Genomic DNA, 20,860 nt, shown 5'->3' with positions numbered 1-20,860 from the left:
TTCATATAATGCTGCCTATTTCATACACTCAGTCTTTAATAGCACCTTTGGTCTATGCGCAACTCACAGATCAAAACAGAGGACTAAAATAGGGGTTGATGATGCTATTTACATGTGTGATTCCTGCTGTCTTCTTGTTAGTAGCTTTAATATAATAGAAGACCTTGTCTGTTTTGTAATTAACACATCTTTACTGGAGAGATATTTGGAAGTGATTGCTGTGAATATACTGGTTAGTAAAATAAACACAATCACACACCACTTTCTGTTATCAGACAAATTTGTGAATTGTACACATTATATTCCAGATCAACAAACTGTGATATAACAGCCAAGTAGAAGACACATATTTATATAACCCTTTATTTTTCTGAAAATATGTATTCACTCTGACCCTGCAAATATAATTAGCTTGTGGGATGTGCAGATTTCAGTACCATGGTTGCTTTACTAATTGCAACTCTTGGAAATAGATACTAAATATTTGGAAGCTGCCAATACAAAATAAAAACTGCATCTTTTTTGTACATCTGTCTCAGCTTATAAAAGCAAAATAGTTTTAAAAACAATACTGTGTTCCATATTTATTCCAAGCATACCCAAGGGTCAAGGACCTATCATTTCATTTTAATAACGAACTTGGTTTAAGACTCAAATCTGTAATTATTTTTGAATTCAGTTTCATCTATTTTCTTTTTTTTGGCTTCTTTCATAAGTATAGTAGTTTATCCAATATGCTATCTATTTTTAAATTTGTGTTTTCATATCAACTACTAGGTCAATAAATTTCTAAAGCACCACCCGATATAGTTCCCAATTTTTAAATTCAAAGGAGGCTGTTTTTCAAGTAAAGCTCTTAAAATTAATTTAATACAAAAATACCTGAAAAAAAAATGCATAAGCATGCCTGGCAAAAGTTACTATAATTCATAGTCACTCTCTCATTCTGCGCCCCCCCCTTTTTAAAGTAGCTGCTGCCTTTGGCACTTCCAATTGCACCTGTGTTGAAATCAATGACTATGAGAAGTGTTTACATATAAAATGAACTAGAATAAATTTTGAAAAGCTTGAAAAAAATTTTAAGACCTCAAAATCAATGTCAAACATCGAAAAGGAAGAGTTACAATTCAGTTACCAGTTAAGTTACATATTTAAAATCATATAAACCCACCAGCATATATAAAGTCTCTAAATGACTATAAAAGCACTAGGTGTGGAAAGAAAAGCAACACCCCGTATCAAATACCCTTTATCACCTAGAAATGACCTGTTATCAACTGCTTAGGTTGTTTCGCGATTCTTTAAAAATTAAGGGTTCATGTGACCTGGGACTTACTGCTGGGCTCTGTGGCCATTTTGTTACTTCTGCAGCCATGCACTGCCAGACATCTACCAGAGAAGAACATCTTATGTCTCTTGTAAGCCCACAGCATAAAAAATTCAAAGAAATCTTACTTTTTTATGCCATTTCCAATGAAAAGCACTAAGAACTAAAACTGACTCATGCCAAATGCATATCACCGAATTGCTGTGATTTCTTAGTCTCAAGTTTGCAACACGGAAATTATTTATAAAATGGCAATTTTAGCTCTGGAAAAGAAATTCCTAAGTGTGTGTACATTTCATTTCTTCATCCTTGGAGAGTTGCTTACTGTAGCTAGAGATCTGTAGTACAACTTCAATATATTGGGAGAAAAAAAGGGGGGACGTGGTATAACTGGCATAATGCATTTTTTTTGACAAGTGAAGACATGCATCAAAATTCAAACAGTAAAGCCACCAGTTTTGAGCGTATATGACTTAATGAAAACAAATTGATCTTTAGAAACTAGTATGGCAAAAGGTAATTAAACATTTTTAGACTCATGAAACTTTGTAAAAAACATAGTTAAGTCAAAGCTTGGCAGGATTTTTGAGTGTATGCATGTAGTCAGTATGGTATAGGTGTTTAAATGCTTGAGACACACTGCTGTCAGAATCCTTCCTAAGTTAGAATTCTGGCTCTATCACTTGCTAGCTAAGTGATCTAGGAAGTTATTTAACCTCTCAACGTCCCATCTGCACGTGAATGACACCTCACAGAGTTGGTGACATGATTAAATAAAATACTACATGTGTTCCTGCCTCCACAGTTCAGTGTTATTAACTGGGGCAGTCATGGGTTGCCCAGTTAAGATCTCCTTTCAGTAGAACCTGCTGTGGAGAGCACATGTGACTCACAGCCTCCAGATGCTGTACCCTTGGATCCGCTGGGCTTTTACCCCAGGTAACCCTTCCCTGGGGCTGCTCTCAGGCAAGGGCTGAGCACAGTAGGGGTCCTAGGGCCTCACCATTCTTGCCGAATAAGGGAATCCCTCTCAAGGGAAACTGTCTCAAGGACCTCTATCAGCCTGGCTGAAACTTTGTTAAAAACGTGTCTGAAGCATTTCCCACCCAATCCTGCCTTCCTTTCTCCGTCCACAGGATCAGACCTGTACTGATGTCTGAAGGGTCTCCCCTTTATTCATCACAGGTGTTTCCCCTATAAATCTCTTGCATATCTAACTCCATTTTGACATCTGCTTCTTAGAGCCCCTAAACTGACAAAGTAAACAAAGCAGAGTACTGCTACTGTAATATACTGTTAAAGTTAGAAAAAAGCTACCCTAAAAATTAAACCAGAATTGTAACTTTGGCATCCACAAACACTTGGCATATGAAAACATCAAAGGAAATTAGGGAAGGACATTTAAAGACATATTTCCTTAGGAAAATCCCTAATTAAAATAATGTTAAAAAACATACAGTTATACTGAGTATTATCTTTTTTAAAATGACAAATGCCTAGAATCTTGATACTCCCGCAAGATAGGTATTTCTAGACTTGTGTGTGACAAATAGTAAACTTAAAAACTGAGCTTCTCAGGGGACTGTTAATGAGCTACGAAAGAGCCTGTCATCTCTGGGTCACTGGTCTGAATACAATTCTGTCTGGTGGCTACTCAGTCACCCTACATAAAATGAATAAGTGATTTCAGATTCCTTTCTAGTAGACAAACTAAAGCAATACAACTGCTATGCTTATCAACAGCTCCGCGTAAAGGAATAAAAGGATCTAGAGACTAAAAGCTGGGGCTTGACCATGTCAGGGAGGAAGTAGGGAGGGTGGATGAGGGGAATAAAGGACTTACATAGTTCTGGTACTTTAACATCACTTCAAAGAAAAATGCAAATACATCCTCCAAATTGCCATCTCTCAATAGGCAAGGTCATGTTCGTAAAACAAAATATATAAAGGTCAATTCCTTCTCCGTGTATCACTTTTATGTATTTTATTGGGCTTATTAATTAAATGAGTGTGTAGAAAGTATCTCGTCTAATTTCTCAACAACTAAAAGTAGGTATTAATATTCTCAATTTATGGATGAGGAAACTGAGGCTCGGAGAACTTGAATAAATTCAGTGAGATGACACACCAGCAGGTGATACCATTATGATTGTACATACACAGCATGCCAAAGCCAGCCCTGTTCATCACCAAGCTATTTGATGTAACAGTTATTCTAACACAAAAGCAAGAAAAAACTTCTATTAGATTCAGTTAATTGACAGCAAGTTTAACGTCTTATTCACTATTGAATATCCATTCCCCAGTAGAGTACCTGGCACATATAATTTGATGCAGGATAAATATCTATTGAAATGAAAAGCTCCAAGAAAGCATTTTTTGGATACTGTTTTATTTAAAGTTTTACCATTCATGTTTATTGTTCCTTTCAAAAAATAAAACATTCATTATCTATAAAAATCTGATCACTGGGCTTTATAAAACATACACTTCCCATTTCCTTATCACGGCTCAGTTTTGAATTCATGGAAAACTCCATGGCATGCTGAACTGAAAAACACCACCATCACAAAGCACGAACTTGTGTTTAATTTGGAATAAAAACGGCACGTAATAAAGCTATCTGAAATGTAAAAAAGTGGCAGTGGGCATCTACTAATCAGCTTACTTGTAGTCCAAGAATGACCACTGAAGAAGCAACTACGACTTAGAAGAAAATTTACCACCATAATCAATTCTACCCTCTTTGGGAAATCACAATGATACCATATTAAACCTGACAAAACTAAGTCCCAGGTGCAGAAACAGCCTCACAATTAACAAGGGTTAATGTCAAATCATTTGAATATGATCTTAAACGATATATATGGGCTATGAAAAGGCCTCTTATACAAAGTCATGTGTCCATCTGTTGGCAGGAAGGACAGGGAGCAGACCTTACTCTTCTGTGTCCAGTGTATGCCTGGCATACAGCAGTGGTCAGTAAGTGTCTGTTGAACGAATGACCAGGGATCATTAGACTGGGGAAAGAAAAGCATTCAAGAAGCAAAAGAGTCAATAAATAATATTCTTATAGATAATGGGACACAGTTTTAAAGGTTTCCCCGTATCTTTACAGAAACAGCTGGATTCAAACTAATCCAGCTATTGAAGCACATCTGTATCACCCAAAACGCACAGCCAGTACCAAACAACAAATTAGTTCAGATTATATTATTCACGTACAAGTTCTAAATTACAAGAACCACACTAACAACTGTTAATTTATGTAAGATTTATGCTTTTTAGAATTGTAAACATAAAACTGCTTTAACATTCCTAGCTGACAATTTCTGATTATATCAGTTAAATATTATAAACTATTAAATTTGTCTGTCAGGGATAGTATAAACACATTAGCACCTACAACATTTTCTTAGATATCCTCAGATTAAATTTAACAGTGTTATAAAACTTCAAATTGATAATAACAGTGAAAAACAGGAAGCAAACAAAAGATAATATAGTAACTAAATTTGTTCCAAGACTTGGGTGAGTATGCTCACAGTGCTATATTAAAATATTAAAAGTAGAAAAAGAATTTTTTGCGTCCTATTTTCTATTTTCGTCTTTCAATGTGGAAAACTAGATGAAGAAAAGGTGTGTGTGTGTGTGTGTGTGTGTGTGTGTGTGTGTGTGTGTGTGTACACAATTTGAGATTAGGACTATCCAGCCCTAATTGACCTTTATGGGATAATGATCAAAAGAAAATCTGAATAACAGCTATTCTAAATCTTTTACTACCTTCAGAAGACAAATGACATGTTAAACTTGAACTCTAGCTCTGATTACATACAATTCAAATTCATCAAGGCTAATGTCTATGAACAAACTGGCTCACTGACTTTATGAATTTCATGTATTTAATAAATGGCTCTAAGACTGCTAACACATAAAAATTACTTTAAAAACCTCACAAAATTAACTGCAGTTTTTTTTCTAACATGCTGAAAGCCAGAATTGATAATAGGTAACCACTGACATTCATTCCTTGATTTTATTTTATAAACAAATACTTATGAAGAAAACTACTTTTGCCAGACATCATATAAATTCCAAAAAAATGTTCCCCCAAAAGAAGCCCCAGTCTTGCAAAGGAGACAACACAGACAGATGAATAAAACACAAAAAATCGTTTTAAGTACAATATATTAATCACTTCAAAGGACAGAAGTCTAATGTCATATATTCATTTTCCTCTTCATCGCACGCCCCAGAGAAATATGCTGGAAGATAGTAAGTGCTCAATAAAAATTAGCTGAATCAGGAGAGCATTCCTAAGTCAGGATGTAGAAAATACATAAGGGAAAGTTTTCATTTCTTTTGTAGTCATTACCTTCATCTTCCTGAAGTAATGTGAGCAAGTTAGTAATTAATTTATAGACTTGTTCTCAACAAAATGTTCAGAGTTATCATTTAAAAAATATGCTAGTTGTAATTTATTTTAAGCACATTACTTAAAGCCCCAGAATAACAAAGTGCCATTTATTGCACATCTCCTATTATGGCACGTGCACTGTAATCATTACATATACCACTTCATAATACTCTGAATACTATGAGATAGTTATAGATGAGAAATCTGGAGCTCAAGATTAGGTAACTTGCTCAAGGTCATGCTGTAAAGAGATAAAAATTCTAATGTAAATCTGATTCCGAAGCCTGTGTTCTTCATTACTCTATGCTCTACCTTACGATATTGAAAAAAAAAAAATAGCTAAAACAAAACTATTATTTGAGCAGTTTAAAATCTTAAACTTAAAACTTTCTAATACAAAATTTCTTGGATAAATAAAATATTTGCCCCCTTACCCTGAAAAAGACATAACCTTCTAGATATCGGAAAATAAAAGGTAAGATCTTAATAACATTCATTCTCTAACTCTTTTCTCCTTTATTTGTATTTATTCTTCAGGGTCCCATCTTTTTTGTAAAACACTGATTTTAACAAAACAAACAGCAAGAACTACTTAACATTCTAATATATCTGTGAAAGAAAAATGAACAAAGAGGTAAACACCACCTGGAATGATATTGTTTCTATATTCTTCCCCTGAGGTACAAGCTCGTCTTTTCTGAGTGATGTCCTGTCCACCCATCAAAGCTCTGTCCCAGCCTCATCTACTTTGTGCAGCCTATACCGATTTCTCCCTTCTTCTAATTTAATTTGCATTTACTATGTTTGCTATACAAGCACTACTTTATTGCATATTGGCATATAAGGTTCTGAGTAAGTGTTGATTTATCTCTAGCAACCAATTGCATACTTAGTTACAGGAAAAAAGCAGTATCAGTATAATTTGTATTCTATCAATATGCAAGGTAGGATGATTATCATATAATTAGCAAAATGTTATTTGGCTCACTAGTAATACTAAGTGTATATGATTTATCTTCTCAAAGAGACAAAGACCATTTTTCCTTTATTTTATATCCCAGAATCGTTAGCGCACAGCACATCAGGTGTACCTACTGATGAGTTGATCTGCAACTAGATAAACATCACGTTTTAAAAATCCATTGAGTATTTCTGATCAGATTAAATAAAACATTTTCAAGACAACCCAGCCAATGTTAATATTTATTTGGACGAAAGGGTTATTAGTGTTGTTTATTTTTTATGTTTTCAAAATAGAGAACAGACACACAGATTGATAGGAGTTAGCAGGTAACATTTAAACATTTTATTGACAGAAATTCTGACAAGAAAGTAAGTTCTCAAAAGCAGTAATAGCTTTATGCTAGTTTTATGACTTTGCACACAGTGATCATTCTTTTTGCCCTAAAGAAGTATAGTCATATTACAAGTTGAATTAATTTCTCAATTAACTTCTCTGCTGGATCAAGTCCAAGTTGTAGGCTGAATATACAAGATAACAAAACATTAAGAAGAGGGTGTCACTGTGCCACTTGTGAACTGAAGTTTAAAATATTTGAATATGTGTATTTTACAAATAAACTAAAACAGAATCATAAAAACTACTTCACTGATAAGCTTGGAGCAGAGCTCACTGGTAATTTCTATGAGCTTACTCTCCATTTAAATTATGAATTTTATTATCATTGATTTTCACCTATAACATTTTAAACATTCATAGAATTATAAAATATATGGAGTGATATGGATTTTTTATCATATGGTATATTTTATTATTTACGTCAGTCTCAATGTGTGGTATTAGGGATGTCAGAAAAGCTGACAGGGATGAGTCTGTCTAAATTGTTTTTTTATATTAACAGAACAAATACTACATGAGAAAAATCAATTAATATATAATACCTGCTATAAATAATACAGAGAACTATTGAAAACTTAAGAGAAAATGTGTAGCTCCTTCTTCTGACTTATGCTGAAGGGAATGACACCTATTCCTGAAAGTTAAGAAAGACCTTGCAATGACCTCTGATACTCATTTTCTATTCCTGAGTTACTGTAAACTTATAAAACTTAGATTTGTACTTATAAAATCTTATAAACTTAGATTTGTACCCTTTTTAGACTGCTTTAGACTGCTTAACAATGGTATGATTTTATGCAAAGTAATCTCTTTGAGCCTAATATTTTTGGTCTCTCATTGATAAATGGAACAATAACAGTGCTTAACTCCAGAATCACTGAAAAGAATAAATAAGACAAATTGAAATGGCTATCACAATATCTGGTGCACAAGAGTAATTCCATAAAGTTATAGTCAAGTCACATAAAAGGAAATCAAACATTATAAACTGAGATTATAAAGAAAGAATCCATGCTTATCTTATCATTCAAAAACAGAGACAATAGTGGGATTTATAAAAATGGAAATATAAAAATATATAGGAAAGAGGTATAAGTGAACAGAGACCCAACTTAACCATTTTCATATAGACTGCCATTTTAACTCTTGATCTAATCATTGCCTTATAAATATTTTGACATCTTTGAGAAATCAAGTACAAGGAAGAAGGGGGAAGTTCTATGTTATTCTTGATTTTTTACAAGTTTATATAGTTAAGTTTAATGATTTAAGTAGAACACTGGCCATGGATTTACTAGCATTTAATTTACTTCATATTTTTGAGAAGTCTTGACACTCGAAGAATCATAAATTATAATCAAACTCAGACACTTTATAGATGAAGTTATATAATTAACAAAGAACTGGATCTTTTTTTCAGGTAATATAATTGTATGAATCTATATGTTAAGTACAACAAATGATATGAATCAATGATACATATTTATACTAAATTTTTTCAAAAATATTTTAATACTTGTGATGTCATAATTTTAGATATATTATTTTCAAAGCATGCATTTTACCACATGACAGCAGTCATGTGATACAAGTGTATTTTTAAATGCAATACATCCTTTTAATATGAATTATAATTAATTAGAAATAAACAATGCAAATTCCAATGTTATGTAATACTTAAACTAAGTTTGGAAACTAAAAATAACATTTAAAATGTTATAAACAAGATAATCTAAAATAAAATATATCCTAATTTATTTACATTTTATTTTGAGAATGCTTTTATTGGATTTAAGTTTGTATTTTCCTTTTCACAGTGGCCACCATCACATGAATCAAGCATTATTAAAAAGTAAGTCACATTAATACAAAATGGAACTCTAATTATATTTAAAATTAAGCCTCAATTATTATTTGTAAATATTGTGGTAGGAAAACTTCATTGGATAACTGTTACATTTCTAAAATAATAATCGTTATGTAAATGGGTTTGTAAAAAGGTATCTTAATAATTAGAGAAATTGAAGAAGTATTATATTGTACTTTAATTCATAAAACTAATAATAAAAATCAAGGATTTTAAACTCCTTTTATCTGTATCAGTTACGTAACAGTACACTTAGTAAAAAAGAAAGTAAATAAATTGAAATACAGGTATGCAGCAAGCATCAGAAGCTATCCATTCTGAATTGCCTAGTATATCAGCTATTATTATTGTTTTTGTGGCTAGTTTTTACCTCTGAAAAGCTAAATCACATCTAATAGGATCATGATTTAGAGAAGACCTCAATTTTTATTTACCATAATATGATGTCAGAAAGTGTTCGACTTCAAATTCATGACAGATAAAAATTCCATGTTTTAACAGCCATATTTAGTTTGTTTGAGCTGGTGAGCAGATGTAAATGTAATCTGCAATACAATTAAACCTCAGGTCTGATAGCAAGCTGATATTTACTTTTAAGTGCTCTAAAAATTATTTGTAAAAGCTGCATAAAAAGAATTCCATAAATGTATTGTGATCTTATTTTAACAATTATTCTACACTACAATGGAAGTACATGCTCAAACAAGACACCTCAGCAGTATTTTAAAGCAGTAACCACCTAGCCAATTTCTGTATGTTCTGTAGTTTTTCTAATCCACTCTCCCTGTGGTTGAGCAAAATCGAATTGCCTCTCACATTTGCAGACAGCTCTGTGAAGGTGATAATAGAGCTGCTCCCTGCTGTCATGAGGCAGGAAATAGGAAAATGGCATATGGGGCTAGAAAGAAAGAAATAAAAAAAAAAGGGGGGGAAAGAAGGAACGAACAAACGAACAAAAAAGAGGGAAAAAAAACTAAATAAGAACAAAAGATTTCAACAAAGAACTATAACCCAATATGCTTTGCAAGTTAATCTCTTTTCAGAATCATTTAGCATATTTAATCATTCATCTGTGTCCTCACTCTAAAAATGCGAATGACTGCTACCAAGTCTTTGGGACAAGTTTTCATTGTCTAAAATATTTGGAACATACAACTCCAGAATATGTCCTGCCACAATGTCTGCGAAACAGAGCTCTTTAACTAGATTTTTAAAATGTGCCAATCCCAAATTCACCATTTTAAAATAAAGGTAATGCCTATTAAAATATTAATGAAATGTGTATAGCAGGCTTTTAATATGGTTTAACGTTCCTAAATCTATGAAATAAAAAAAATTAAAGATAAACACTTATAATTAGACAATAGCTGAGTAATCTCTAAATACCAAGACACACTTACCGACTTATACAGTTTTTTTAAGTAAACGGGTTTTTGTGTAATTAAGAATTCTGCTTTAAACAAAATATTTTTATTTAATGTATGTGTAAACAGAATGTGGAGTAGATGTTAATAAAGATAGAATCTACTCTACCTTTCCTTTTACACTCTGAATGGGATCCACAACCACTGCCACAGCTCTCTCTGACAAGGCTTCAAAGCTCTGCTGAGTGTTGATATCCACACCAGAAAGCCAACAACCAAAGCCAGGGTGACTGTGATACCAACCAACAACCATCTCAGGCCTGAAACAAAGAGGGCATTCAGCAGCTCAGAACAAAACAAGTAATACATTTATGATATGAAAAGAAATAACACACTAACAGGGTATAAATTAAGAAGAGATGAAAAACACACAGGTGTGAAAAAGCACCATTAGAAACACTGAAATCATGCACCATATTATTCAGAAAACATGGAAATGAATAAGTGTGACAAAGGAGTGGTATCATTAAGAGATGCACATTAGCAGTGGTAGATAAGGCTTTCAGTTTTTCACCTTGTTACCACACTTTCTCAGAGCCAGTTTTTACTCTTTCAGCATTCAAGTAAATATCTACTCTTTAACTCCTTAGCTCTGGGAGTTGGATTTTCCAGGCAGAGTACATTTTTAACAATGGACACCAGGATCCACTGTTGTGAAAGGATTAAATATCAATTAAACCAGCAGTAGAACTAGGAACTCAGTCAAAAACCAATTTGCACTGTTCTGCTCAGCTGCTGAGCCTTTTGCTAACATTAATTTTGAAGTTTTTTCCACAGTAGAAGAATTTGAGCAAGAGAATGACAACTATTGAGAGATTTAATCTGAGAGAAAAAACTTGAAGGATATTTAGATTCTGCCTGCCGTTTTTAAAACTCATATGCCTATTAATGTAATTAAATATTCAGAATCTTATTCAGTTGAAACTCTCAAATGCATGTAACATACAAGCTCTTTCAATTATAAGTGACTAGAGAGTAACTCCATATGCTAAAGAGAGGGAAGCTACAGCCCAAGCTTACTATGTGATGGCTGAGAATTTTAATACAAAGCAGTTTTCTGATTGGCAAATTTCTTTGATTAGATGGAAGAGAGACTAGATAGATGGGGCACAGCACTGAGAGTGATATTGTACATGAACTACATGGCATTTTTTTCTAGGAGAGATATTCAAAAACATTCAAAATTTTGAGATATGTTTCTGAAAGTATTTTCTATTGTCCTTTAAATGATCGTCTAAAATACTTACCTTCCTGTCTGCTTCAACATATCCAACATTTTGGCTTGGAATACTGGATCAACTGCCTCCACACTGACACCCTGGTTTAGAAAGAAAGAAAAAATGGTTAGCTTTTGTAACTATAAAAAAATCCCACAAAACTTTACATTACAATGTAAATGAACAAAAAGCTACCCAAAAAAACAACCTACATATATTATTTTGAGATGCCAAAATAATTTTATAGGTTTTGATACCTATATTTGATACTTACTCTTGTCATTCAATTATAAACCAAACATCAATAAAGCTTCTAAAATTGACAAGTACCAAACTGCTGTGAGCTAATAAGACAATTTTCAGGATCCTTTAAAAAGTTATGATTACAGCTGTATGTATGTGTATATGAAATACCAAACAATTGAATCAACTATTTTTTGGTTAGGTCTATCTAGACAAGCACACTTCCTAAAGCCATCCTTTGATAACTGATAAGCATCTCACCCAAAGCTCTACAACTATTCATCCATTATCATAATCAACAGTTTCAATTCTTTTTTTTAGTAATGTGAACACTTCGAAGAAGGAAAATAATTTATTAGTTTCCTTGACTTGTTTTGCGAGTGGGTGGGTTGGAAGGGGAGGAAGTTTAGTGCTTCGGTTAGGAGTAATTGGTAGATTAGGTGGCTAGAGGGAAATAAAGACTTTTGAATAATTAAATATAAAAAAGCATTCACAAAAAATTCCCCACTAGAGACAATCTACAGCCAAGTCTTTTAAATGTTGCATTATTTTGCTAGTTCAACCAAACCAAGATTTTAGAACATGGAACTATTAAAAGCATTCATATCATCTCTTCAGTGATAGATCACTGTCATTATAGCTCCCACAAGGCTTTCTTCTAACATCAGGAATTTAAGTCTAATCTACTTAAACAAACCAGTTAACATAAGCACTTTCTTCCCACGAAAACAAACAGTATTTCGAATTCTAATTGAGAATGCATGATCAAGAACAGGGGTATGCAATCTGCTGCCTACTGGCTAAGAATGTTTTGTTTTTTGTTTTTTCATTTTTAAAAGGTTGTTAAAAAAAACACAAAACAAGAATATGAGACAGAGGCATACCTCTTCACAGAAAAAGTTTGGCCCAACCTCTTGGGCCAGAAGAAAAACTTTTTAATTCTACTACACAGAGTGAACAAAGGGATCAAAATCTTCAATTTTATATTGTCAAACAAGCATTTTCACAGAAATAATGATATTAAAGCTTAAGAACCCTTTATTATAATAGATAAGCACATAAGGACCACATGTAACAAATAAGTTAATTTTATTATGTATTATATATTCTGACATGAAAAGACAGATACAAATAATAGTCTAAGATTCAAATCTAAATTTTTAGTTAATATGTAGTACATTTCTCTATGTCTACAGTACAAAATAAATATAATGGATATTCAAGTGGATAAAATCAGCAGATCCAAACTCATTTACCTCAACAAACTGGTCTATTGCAAAAGTTACAGTTTTTTATATTTTGCATCATTTACAAATAAATTGCATTCTGTAGCAACAACTCCATTTAAAATGCTTATTACCGATACACACACATATGTTGACTTATTTAAAAACAAAATTTGTTTCTCTAGCATCTACTTTATCAAAATAGGAAAAAGCCTCAAACAGAACAAACAGCTTTATAAAAACAATTTCTTTAATCCAGATATTTTATAAGGCTCAGTAAGTGAAAGGTTGTATATCAGAGAAAAACATCCATCATAAAGATATACGTATTATATTTTTCTAGGCAAACATGAGAAGGATATGTGTGTTGTTTTTTGGAAAGTAGGTAGAACACTTATTGTTGTTTGTCCATTTTCTTTAAATCTCAAAGTACACATCTATCTACACAAGTCCAATGCATTAAATAAAATAGCAAAACAAAACAAAAACTTCCAGAAAAAACCATGATTCCAAACAGATAGAATAGATGACTTCTGAAATCTTTATGAAGTATGTTTCTTCTATTAACAAATTATCATGCCAGGGCAATGAGAACTAAAATTTATCAGAGTTTTTTGTTTTTTCAAATTTAACATTTTGAATAGGAGAAGCTTCAGAGCGATTTATTACTACCCTGCATAGAATATTTTTAAAAGGGCCATATTTCAAAATAACAGGAACAAAACCTAAGGACTAGATAATGTACGGAAATGAAAATCTAATTATGAAAGTCTCTGAAATCTTTTGAACCAAGTGTTCAAACTAATCAAACTATTTTAGGGTAACTAACTTATAAATCCAGTATGCTATCCCAGTTTAAGCTGAAGTGAAGGTACGAGTAAAGGGATTTAACGTTAGCATCATTCATTTTGTGGGCCTACAGGGAATTCATGATGCATTTAAAACATAAAAAATTTAACTCAATACAACCTAGATTTTTCTATCATTAATCTTATGATGACTTTTTCCTATCAGGAAGAGAAAATATAATATGATGAAAGTTATCTTGCATAGGAAAAGAGAAAAAAAACACAACCAGAAAAGTACTGGCAAAAGAGGCAACCAGAAAAGTACTCACTGTTCCTGACTGAGGCATAGCAAACACATCTATCACTCTGACGGTGTAATCATCAACAAACTCTCCAAGCATCAGACCCATAACTTCCATTGGAACTCCAGCACGGCCATGTTTTAACATCTGTAAGGGGAAGATACGTGGACACAAAGCTTTGAGATCTTTGGTCTTCTTGATTTATTTACCTTTTAACTAAGAACCTAGTGTCGTTTCAGGGGAAATAAAACACTCTAGTTTACAAATGTGCCTAAAATAATAGCTTTTGTCTAAAAGGGGTAAGGTGACAAATATTCCAAAGTAAAAGATACACTGAAAGCAACAGAGATCTCTAAAGCCAATAACTCCATTCAACACTTACCTTTAACAGCGCCAGGGAAGAGATATAGACTTGTTCTGCAGTGTCCACCGCTGGAGCGTCTGTGGGTGGCCCCTGAAACCAAGCATATCAATTCTTGTAAGCTCAGAGCTTATGAGTCTAAAATTAAAGTTACATGTTACAGAGACTCGCTTGCTTTCAGAGAATTTGGGGAAAACATGTGAAGTACCCTTTTATTCAGGTACAACACACAGAATCAAAACAAGTCTGAAACATTAAACCTGTACAAAACAGACAGAACTTAGTACTCGGGCAAGTATCGAATGGACATCAAGCTTAAATCTGTCAGCACTGCTAACCTACCTCCACGACAAAATGTCTATAATGCACCAAACAGCCATGTTTCTTACTGAAATGTGAATGTAAAATGCTACTGGATTAGGATGAGTAACTGAAAGCGCAATACATACAGCAAATTCTCTGAGCTTGATTTTCAGCTAAAGACAGCGTGTAGATTAGGGCCATGGGATCTCTTTGCAGATAGTAGGTGTAGTGGGAGGCGGTGAGCAGAAGACTTTTAATCCCTAGGTGAAAGAGCTGTGAACAACATACACTGTTCCCTTCCCCCTACAAACAAATTTAACACAATTAACCCAGGTGTGAACAAACTGGTTGAAACGGATGCAGCTAACATGAAAATACTTCCACATTCTGACCACTACCTCTAAAACAAATATTACCATTAATCTTATTACAAGCTAAGGAAGGCACTGTTTCTCTCTAAGGATTCTCTGTTCGTCAAAAGCAGCAAACCTCTTACTAGAGCATTCTGCAGCACATAGAGGCCTTACCCTCAAGATGACTATAATCTTATAAATGTAATTCTGCCCCAACCAGTGCTCACAGAACACATTTTTTAAAAAAATAATGGGATGTCTTTTTTTTCCAAATTAAAATGAGATGTGACTTCTAATTGCCAGGTTCAGTTTTGCTTAAAGTCCCTTTTTTTTTGACAATAATTCTGTTACAAGTTATATAACAAATATATTAGCTATCCAAATTATGTCAATATTCTCTCTCGCCCGTATAGGCTATTTATGAAAATTACACAATTGCTTTACTCATTGTTTCACACTTATAGTTCTATGTGTCTGTATGCTTCTTCTTGTCTATTTACATGCTAAATTCTGTGATTTTTCTTGGTTTTGTTGAAAAGCTTATTAATATTTACTGGAAGCATTAACTATAAAAGGTTCTATAATATGTTTTCTCTAAATACAAGAACCATACAAAAACTACCTTTGTTTTCTTATGTACAAAGTTGTAAGAAAAATCAAATTTTATTTTAATAATAAATGTCGGATAATAAATTTAAAAACCTACTGAATTCTTCATCTATTATAACCCAATGCAGCTTTATTGCTTGCCTTTCAAATAGATATGAATCTCAGAATGAAAACTCTAAGGTAAGGCACAGTGCTATCTACCACACCAAAACATTTGCTGAGGTCATCTTATACAACATAATAATTTTGTTGATATGATCATTTTATTCCTCTAAGAAAGTTTAGAAAATTTAAGAAGAAAGGTGAGGACAGTAGGAAAATGTGAGAGGTTTTGAGGAAGTAATACTTTAAGGTCAGGATAGTGAACGCTGTATAAAAATTATTTCCTGGATCCAGAGCAACTTTAAAAAATGCATATGGAGAAAGAATTTAAACTGGTATCTAGACTATAGTTATTAATATTTAGCCTTTCTCAACTTCTCAGAAAATATTAAGAAAAAAACAAATCAACAGGGAAATACAACATCACACCATCACCAAAATGCATTACTGACAAAGTCCAGAAACTATTTCTGACACCAAGAAAAAACACTGTTTTTGTTCAACATTGTATATAACCATTACCTAGCAAAGTGCCTGGCACGTAATAATAAGGGAACTCGATAAGTATTGGTTGAAAAAGAATGAATGAATAAATTGAGGTACTGCAAGCCAGTGGGACAGAAATGAAAAACACTCACCATTTATTCTGTGAGAGAGAACAAGCCACATGTAAATAGATATGAAGATTCTTAGCTCCTCTCACTATTTTCTTCTGACTCAGAAACATAACATCAGAAAACCAAGCAGCTTTCTCTACTGTATGCGTGCTGGTTTTTGAGACAGCAGCCAGTGATATTTCCTATTGCCCCACTCACTCCAGGACTACTCTTGTTTCTTGATCTAGTCAGACTAAATTTTCCAGAAAACTTAGGAACAAACACAGAAGGATATGTAGCAGTGAACTGCATGAAGCAAGGAAGGACAGAAGGGAAGGGAGGAAGGAAAAAGAGTAACCCATGGAAAACACTGTCTATGGGACAGATGAGACGGTAAGGACCTCTGCTGGAAGTGAGTGTTTGAATCTGAGGCTATCGTTTTTCTCAATGTTCACTTGTTCAGAATAGGACACTCCCAGTCAATGACGGAGAAAAAAACCCCATGTAAAGACCCTGGAAATTGAGCTAAGATATCTAAGAACTTATATCGCTATAGATCAAAGATGACCCAAGATGAAACAAATGTGGGGCTGTGGACAATTTATATACATTATCTTCTGGCCAACAATCCTGGGGAATAGAAATAACTAGGTTCCAAAAACGCAGGTATTATCCAAGTAACTATATGTAAGGCAATGGAGAGAAATGAAATATGCGAAATCCTTTTATTACTTATAGGAGGAGATAAAAAGATCTGTTCAAGTGTTGACTTTTACTATTATAGAAATGTGGATTAAAGAGGTTTTTGAACTACTTTAAAATAACCAAGATAAACATTAAAACTGAATGTACACCTTGGCAAATCACTGGAGAATAAAAAGCAAACACAAATAACACTGACAATAAAAAAACAGTAGGGCACCAAGAAGGGAGCAAACAATATAAGGTAAGATCAATTCTACTGTGATGGAAAAATATAAATAAGTGAATTAAAGTTCCTTGTTAAAAGTATTCCATAATGGGTTTAAAATGAATATTCATGTATATGCTGCTTACAAATAACAAAACAAAAAGACTGGTGAGATTTGTCAATCAATGATATACCGACTTCTTCTTGAAAAGAAGCCACAATAGTCACTATGTTTTACTCACCCTGCCTTTCTTCAGTGATGAATTACATAAGTAGATTTTGCAGTATTAAATGACCTTTGTACTTCTGGGATAAACTGTTCAAGTTTCATTTACTACTTTTTTTTACTTATGGTTTTTGTTTCCCTGTTCATAAGTGAGATTCTGGCATTTTCTTTTTGCTGTTAAATTTGTCAAGTTTTGATACCATTATGCTAAATTTATAAAACAAACTGAAAAGTTTTATTATTTCCCACTTTCTATGTTCTAATAATATTTATATATACTAAATTATTCATGTCTTAAAAATTTGAAGAATTCAATAGTAAAACATTTGTCTCTGAAGCTGACTTTGGAGCTTTAATTGTTGTAACTTTTTCAGTGGTATTAATAAATTCAGATTATTAATAAATTATATGTCTTCAGACTAGATGGACTATTACGTTATTTTAGATAATTGATTTGTTTTAGATTTCAAAGTAACCACCATAGAATTGAACATATTCTAATTTTTAATTGTTTAATACTAAAAATATGTAAAACTAAACTTGTTTCTCCACATCACATTATCACCCAGAAAGACTAATGATTTACATTAAAAAAATCAAGTCATTATAAAAACTATGCTAATAATATTGAAGGGAACACTTCCCAATCCATTCTATGATCCACCATTACCCTGATACTAAAGTTAGACAAAGACAGAACAAGAAAAGAAAGCTACAGACCAGTATGTCTTCTGAATACTGGTGCAAAAATCCTCAACAAATTTCTAGTAAACAGAACTCATCAGCATATTAGAAGGATTATACACATAACCAAGCGGTATGTATGCCTGCAATGCAAGCATGGTTCAACGCACAAAACTGACCAATGAAATACACCACATCAATAGAATGAAGGGGGAAAAAGTGTACATGATCATCTCAACTGATTCAAAAAAAGCCTTTGACAAAACTGAACACACTTTCATGATAAAAACACTGAACAAACTAGAAATGGAAGGAAACTACCTCAACAAAATAAGCCATATATGAAAAACACATAATATTCCAAGGTAAAAGATTGAAAGCATTTCCTCTAAGATCAGGAATACAGTAAGAGTGCCTGCTTTCACCACTTCTATACAACATAGTACTGAAAGTGCTAGCCAAAGTAATTGGATAAGAAAAAGAAATAAAGTGCATCTCAATTGGAAAGGAAGAAAAATTACCTCTGTAGATGATCTTATATATAGAAAACCCTAAAGATTGCACTAAAAACCGTATTAGAATTAATAATTAAATTCAGCAAAATAGCAGGCTACAAAATCAGCACACAAAAATCAGTTGCCTTTCTATATACAAACAACCAACAATCTGAAAAGGAAATTACAAAAACAATTCCATTTACAATAATATCAAAAAGAATAAAATTCTTAGGAATTAACTTAAACAAGGAGGTGAAATACCTGTACAATGTAAACTACAAGACACTGCTGCAAAAAATTAAAGGAGACATAAACAAATGAAAACACATTTCATGTTAATAGATTCAAAGACTTAATATTGTTAGAATATCAATATTATCCAAGGGAAACTATAGTTTCAATTCAATCCCTATCAAAACCCCAATGTTTTTGGTAGAAATCGAAAAAAACTCATCCTAAAACTCATATGGATTTTCAAGTGACACTGAATAACCAAAACAATTCTGAAAAAGAACAAAACTAGAGTACTCAGACTTCCTGATTTCAAAACTTATTACAAAGCTACAGTAATCAAAACAGTGTGATAATGGCACAGAGACAGACATATAGATCAATGGAATAGAACAGAGAACACAGAAATAAATCCTCACATATACAATCAAATGATTTTTAAGAAGATGCCAAAACCATTCAATGGGGAAAGAACAGTCCTTTTCAACAAACTGTGCTGGAAAAACTAGTAGTCCACATGCAAAAGGATGAAGCTGGAACCTTAGCTAATACCAAACAAAAATTAACTCAAAATGGATCAAACATCTAAATGTAAGACCTAAAATAATAATAGAAGAAAACACAGGACAAAAGCTTCATAATATTGATTTGGCAATGATTTCTTGGATATGACACCAAAGGCACAAGTAACAAATGAAAAAGTACATACTATGGACTTTATGAAAACTAAAAAATTTTGTGCATCAAAATTTTACTGTCAGCAGAGTAAAAACGCAACCCACAAAATGGGAGAAAATATCTGCAAATTATATATCTGGAAATTATAGAGAACTCCTAAAACAAAACAAACAAACAAAAATAAAACAAAACCGACCAAACAACTTGATTCAAAATGGGCATATTTTGAATAGACATTTCTCTAAAGAAGATACACAAATGCCCAACAAGTACACAAAAAGATGCTCAACATCACTAATCATTAGGGAAATGCAAATCAAAACTCCCTCTCTCTCTCTCTCTCTCTCTCTCTCTCTCTCTCTCTCTCTCTCTCTCTCTCTCTCTGTGTATACTTATATATGTGTGTGTGTGTGTATATGTATATACACACACACACACATATATAATCTATCTCTGATCTGGGTGAGGAACCACATTCTAAGTGCAAACCCAACTGAACAAAGAAAACAATATAAAGCTGACAACATAATCTAAAATTTCTGAATACTGAAAAAAAATAAAAAGAAAAAATACCTAAAAAAGTAGTTACCCCATTTATGATAAAAAAATCAATACACAAGTCAACAAAATTATAAAACGTTAATGGAAATATGGGCAAAAAATAAATTACATAACAAACACATGATGAAATAAATATGAAAATTGTCCAACCTCTCTGAAATATGAAAAACGTCCAACCTCACTAGCTGACCTTCTATAGTTAAGAAATGCCAATTAACACAGTAATTGTTGTTGTTTTTCTATAACATCAAACAAGCTTTACAATGCCCAATTTTGGAAGAGGGTACAATAAAAGAGACAGTCTCACCATTGTTGGTGCGGATGTGAACTGGTATAATCTATCAGAAAAGTAACTAAGCAACGTGTATCAAGAGCCTTACAACTGCACAAACTTACCGAACTACTTTTGCACTCCTAGAAATAAATATTTAAGTAAATAAGCAGAGATATTTGCATGAACCAGAGCATTCATGGTAGTTCTTTTTAAAATAATGCAAAAGATACTCTGGTTTCTCTTCAGATCGCATAAATCTTTCGCCTTTTAAAATAATGCAAATAAACCCAGGAACAAAATAACC

At 32.8% G+C, this 20,860-nt stretch overlaps 1 protein-coding gene across 1 annotated transcript in view; it reads right to left on the bottom strand.

The window, feature by feature from the left end:
• The window catches only part of PSMD14 (proteasome 26S subunit, non-ATPase 14), an 82,991-nt gene that overhangs the window by 27,494 nt on the left and 34,637 nt on the right, over positions 1-20,860 (bottom strand). Inside the window, exons 4-7 of the mRNA XM_081051785.1 lie at positions 14,554-14,625; positions 14,199-14,318; positions 11,643-11,713; positions 10,505-10,655 (exon numbers count right to left, since the gene is read on the bottom strand). Of these exons, the coding sequence (XP_080907911.1) occupies positions 10,505-10,655; positions 11,643-11,713; positions 14,199-14,318; positions 14,554-14,625 (414 nt within the window). The remainder of the gene's footprint in view (positions 1-10,504; positions 10,656-11,642; positions 11,714-14,198; positions 14,319-14,553; positions 14,626-20,860) is intronic.

Source organism: Rhinolophus hipposideros (assembly GCF_964194185.1).
Source record: "Rhinolophus hipposideros genome assembly, chromosome: 6".
NCBI lineage: Eukaryota > Metazoa > Chordata > Mammalia > Chiroptera > Rhinolophidae > Rhinolophus > Rhinolophus hipposideros.
This window is presented reverse-complemented; position numbering and strand designations above follow the sequence as displayed.